The 4,646-nt window shown below is 42.2% G+C and overlaps 1 protein-coding gene across 1 annotated transcript in view; it reads right to left on the minus strand.

Annotated features, from left to right (window-relative positions):
* Positions 1–4,646, minus strand: part of ZFAND1 (zinc finger, AN1-type domain 1) — a 32,764-nt gene that overhangs the window by 20,672 nt on the left and 7,446 nt on the right. Inside the window, exons 3-5 of the mRNA XM_010846238.1 lie at positions 4,460–4,640; positions 1,360–1,402; positions 389–428 (exon numbers count right to left, since the gene is read on the minus strand). Coding sequence (XP_010844540.1) covers positions 389–428; positions 1,360–1,402; positions 4,460–4,640 — 264 coding nt within the window. The remainder of the gene's footprint in view (positions 1–388; positions 429–1,359; positions 1,403–4,459; positions 4,641–4,646) is intronic.

Raw genomic sequence — 4,646 nt, forward strand, 5'->3', positions numbered from 1 at the left:
GCCAAATTTTAATCAGAATCAAGACTTCCCTGGCAAAACAGTGGACAGGAGTTCGCCTGCCAATGCAGGGGACGTGTGTTCGATCCTTGGTCCAGAAAGATCCCACACGCCGTGGAGCAACTGAAGCCCATGGGCCACAACTACTGGAGCCCGTGCCTTCTGGGGCCTGGAGTCACAGTCACTGAAGCCCACGAGCCCGAATCTGAACACAGCTCCACTGCACCTCGGTGCCTAGAGCCCTCGCCCTGAGACCAGAAAGGAGTCCCTGTTCTCTGCAATTACAGAAGGCCTGTGAGCAGCAAGGAAGACACAGCACAACCAAAGTAAACAGATAAATAGAATCTAATTCTGAAATACAAATACGTTTCACTAGGAGATATTAACATACCTCAGGACAGCTATGGGACTCTCTGCTCCTGTGTTCAAGGCTTAAATAACAACAACAAAAAAGTGTTTATTTAAATGTAATCAAATAACGTACTTAAAGATAACTGCAGAAATTTGAGATATTTTAATGGTTAAATCCTTAAGATTAATTACACTCACACCACATTAACAACTCTGCATACAAGACTTAGCTGAAAAGACAAACAAAAGACAGAGCGCCTGTAGTCTCATAAGTTTTAAAACCCAACTACTGTTCCACTTCAGTGTGAGTGCAAATAATTCACCTCAATTACCTTTTTACTTTGAGTGTTCTAAGGTATGTGAAAACACAAGAGGTTCTTTTGATTCCTTTTATTTCTCAAAAATAACCAATAATAATATGTCAAAGGAGTATTCTAGTTCTGAATGACTTAAACATATGTACTATTTTTATTTACTTCTAATAAGTCTTTCTGAACTATTGTCTGAAAAGAATTTATTTTCAGTGTTCTATTAAATACATTAAATGCCTGATACTTGAAAGTTTAATTGAAAATACATTTTCCAAAATTCTTGTTTGTTTCCAGGTTTTACATTGCATGTAATATATATGCAAAGGCCATATAGTACCCAATTTAAGAAATATATAGGTTGGACTCTTTCCATTGTACTAATAAAAATAAAAACTAATAATCATAATTGGATTTTAAAAACCATATTCTTTATATTCTGGATATATTCTCTCCTTGTGATTAATACACATAATTTTTACATAAAACTCACACACGTAACTCTAGAAAGTTTAAAGACTAGCCACATATATGCATAAGTAATCAGAGCCTATGACTAATCTGTTTTTTCAAGTGATTATTCTAGTGAATATCAGATATCAATGGCTAAAGTACAAACTATTTAAATCATTCTGCTTTTTAGAAATAAATCTCATATCAACACTAAAATTACTTCTAAATCCTGCATAAAAACTTAACTTACCAAAATACTCCTGAACATCCATCACATACAAATGGAAGAAAATCTAAAATAAAGGGAAAATGTTATACATTCTGGTCAGTAACTGATTTTGACTTAGGTTTCTTAAGTAAAAAGGAATCAAGCACTGAACTGTGGCTACAGGAGAACTTTCCTTTTGAACAATATCCTAGTGCAGCAAGCAGTGGTTAAACAAAAGCTATCACAACCTCAAGTGCTCTGAAGTAACCAGATTATCAGGAGATAAATATTACTTGCAGTAACAGACTAAATCAGAAAAAAAGAAGTTCTGTGAGTGTTTTTCCCATATTTACCAGATGTTGCTTCTGAGGAACATATATCACAAAAATCCTGCATTTGAAGTGACAATCTTGGATTTCAATTTTGATTGCACTGCTTACTAATCTAGCAATGCTAGGCAAGTTACTTAACAGTAGAGCTCTGGGTTATATATATACACATGTATACACACACACACTAGATATATATATAGATATAGATACAGTATATGGTATTGTATATGTATACAAAATCAAAAATGTATTGTTAGGTAATATAGATAAAAATAGGATATAAGTACACTGCACCTGTGTGGATATGTATACGTGTGTGTATGTATATCTATTGTGTGTACATACCTGTGTTATATGCCACACTTACTTCATAGGGTAATTGTAAAAACTAAATGAGATATGTAAAAGATAATAGTAAGGTAAGAACTGTAATTAACAAGAATAATTACAACAATTCACTTGTTTTGAATAGACTCAAACTCTGAGAAAAATCCTGGGGTGACTAGGTAGAGACATGTTCAAAGATATTCCAGAAATTAAATAGATGGATTGATAGTGAAAAATTTAGTCCTGAATTGTTTCTTTCCTTGCTGTTAAGGAACAACTAAGTTAGGACTAAGCAACAATTAAGTCAGGAAATGAATTTTTGGGAAGCACACGAAAGCATCTGTTTTTAGATGTGGCAATTGACCACAAATCACTGAATATAATCATTCATTCTCTAATCTGTTTTCAATGTACCTCATAATAAATTACAGAACACAGACAAGTGAGGCTGGATGTATCTAATCACACTGCCTTTACAAAATGAAAACAGAAAGTACTGCACTTAAGAGAAAGCCACTATTACTCCAAAAGATCTCATCCTACAGGGTATCTTAACCCATAAGAAAAAAGAGGTCCTACTGTAACCCAGGGCTTCCCTGTTGGTGCTAGTGGTAAAGAGCCTGCCTGCTAATGCAGGAGATGTAATAGACACAGGTTCAATCCCTGGGTCAGGAAGATCCCCTGGAGGAGGGCATGGCAACCCACTCCAGTATTCTTGCCTGGAGAAACCCATGGACCAAGGAGGCTGGAAGCTATAGCCCATAAGGTCATAAAGAATCAGACATGAAAGAAGCGACTTAAAACACATGCACAGTAACCCAAAGGGACCCGTGGCTACTTGCTGCTTGTGGGACAAGAGGACTCTAATATAGTTCTTCCCTCACCTGAGAAGTGAGCTTAATGCACTGTCACTACTGTCCTGAAAGCATGGTATTGTAAGCATCTGTTCCATAGCAGGTATGTAGATATACATTTGTCAAAGAGAAGAAAACTGAAATACACATTACTCTGCAAAACTCCTATGTCTCTTTAAAACGGGGAAAATGTGCATGATTGCTACTTTTAGAGACTTTGGTGACCAACTAAGTATTAGATGGAAACTAAGAGGACCCAGGGGTAACAGTTAAGGTAACTTCCTAACACTTGACACCATTCTTCTATTCATCCAGAAGCTAAATGAAATCTAGTACACTCACTGCTAAGTCACTTCAGTCGTGTCCAACTCTGTGCAACCCCATAGACGGCAGCCCACCAGGCTCCCCTGTCCCTGGGATTCTCCAGGCAAGAACACTGGAGTGGGTTGCCATTTCCTTCTCCAAAGCATGAAAGTGAAAAGTGAAAGTGAAGTTGCTCAGTCCTGTCTGACTCTTAGGGGACCCCATGGACTGCAGCCCACCAGGCTCCTCCGTCCATGGGATTTGCCAGGCAAGAGTACTGGAGTGGGGTGCCATCGCCTTCTCCGAGTACACTCACAATATCCTCTAAATCTTAACTGCTCTCCACTAGAGACTGCGAGAAATCCGAACTCCAAAAGAGCCAGACCCTGGCCTCATTTCAGTGCATGCATTTTAAGAGACACCTGAAGTTGGAAGGGAAGATGAACTATGTCACAGATGGTAGATATCATGGACTTGATAATCAGGTATACCAAAATTACATCACTTATGGTCAAAACCCAATAGGCTAAGCTTCCCTATGAGAGTCTGCAAAGAAACATCGGTCCTTGCTACTGAATGGCAGAGGATCACAGCCAGTGGTGAAAGCTACAGAGTCCTGTGAGTAACAAGCCTGGTAGGGATTGAGCCCTTTAGCCCAGCGTCCACAACAGGTCATCACTGATCAACTGGAGCACTCCCACTAATTCTGGGCTAACCTCCAGGGCCCTTCTCAATAGTGACAGGGTACCTGCTACCAACGACTGAAGCTGCAATGGGAGAGAAAACTTGTTTGGCCCCGAGATGTGTAACAGCACGAGCCAGATGTGATGGCATCCATTTGGAGTGCAAGCCGGGTACTAGAGACAGACGGCGTTCTGTGTGGCTCTCGGCTTCAGGACTTGCCTGCTGCACATTCCTAAGGCCTGTGCCACACGCCCACTGGCCGTGAGCTTGGACTCCGTGTGTCACAAGGTCTCTCAGTTCAGCAGAGACAGAACATCACCTGACTAAAGCTCTAAAACGCAGCGAACTACCCTGAGAGCTTTTCTGTGGAAATGGCCATGTCTTGGACCCTTACGTGGGCCAGAAGCAAGGCAGGTGCTCAGTAAACGTCTACTGAGTCAGAAACAGTCAGAGCCGAAGAAGACAGAGCTGAGAGCGCACAGACACGCTCCCAAGGCGATGCTTGGGGCCTTTTCACTGGAAGTCCGTCCCCTGAGCAGCCAGCGAAAACGAGGCTCAAAGCTGACCCAGCCCAGTCCTTCCCTGACAGACAACGGAAGGGCTGTGGACGACGACCCAGATCGCCGCGGCGGGACGGGGCACCTTCCCGGTTTCCACACCGAAACGCGCTCCCTCCCGGGCTCGTCAGACAGCAGCGGGCGCGCGCGGCTCCTCGGCGAGGCGGCCTTGGAAACCGGAACGGGCGCTGCCGGGTACGCTTCCAGGGTCGCGCAGGCCCCTCAGGGGGACAAGCCGCTCCCAGGCCCCAGGGCCGCCAGAAAGCCTCCGA

The sequence above is a fragment of the Bison bison genome, unplaced genomic scaffold (assembly GCF_000754665.1).
Source record: "Bison bison bison isolate TAMUID 2011002044 unplaced genomic scaffold, Bison_UMD1.0 scf7180017864233, whole genome shotgun sequence".
In the NCBI taxonomy this organism is placed as follows: domain Eukaryota; kingdom Metazoa; phylum Chordata; class Mammalia; order Artiodactyla; family Bovidae; genus Bison; species Bison bison.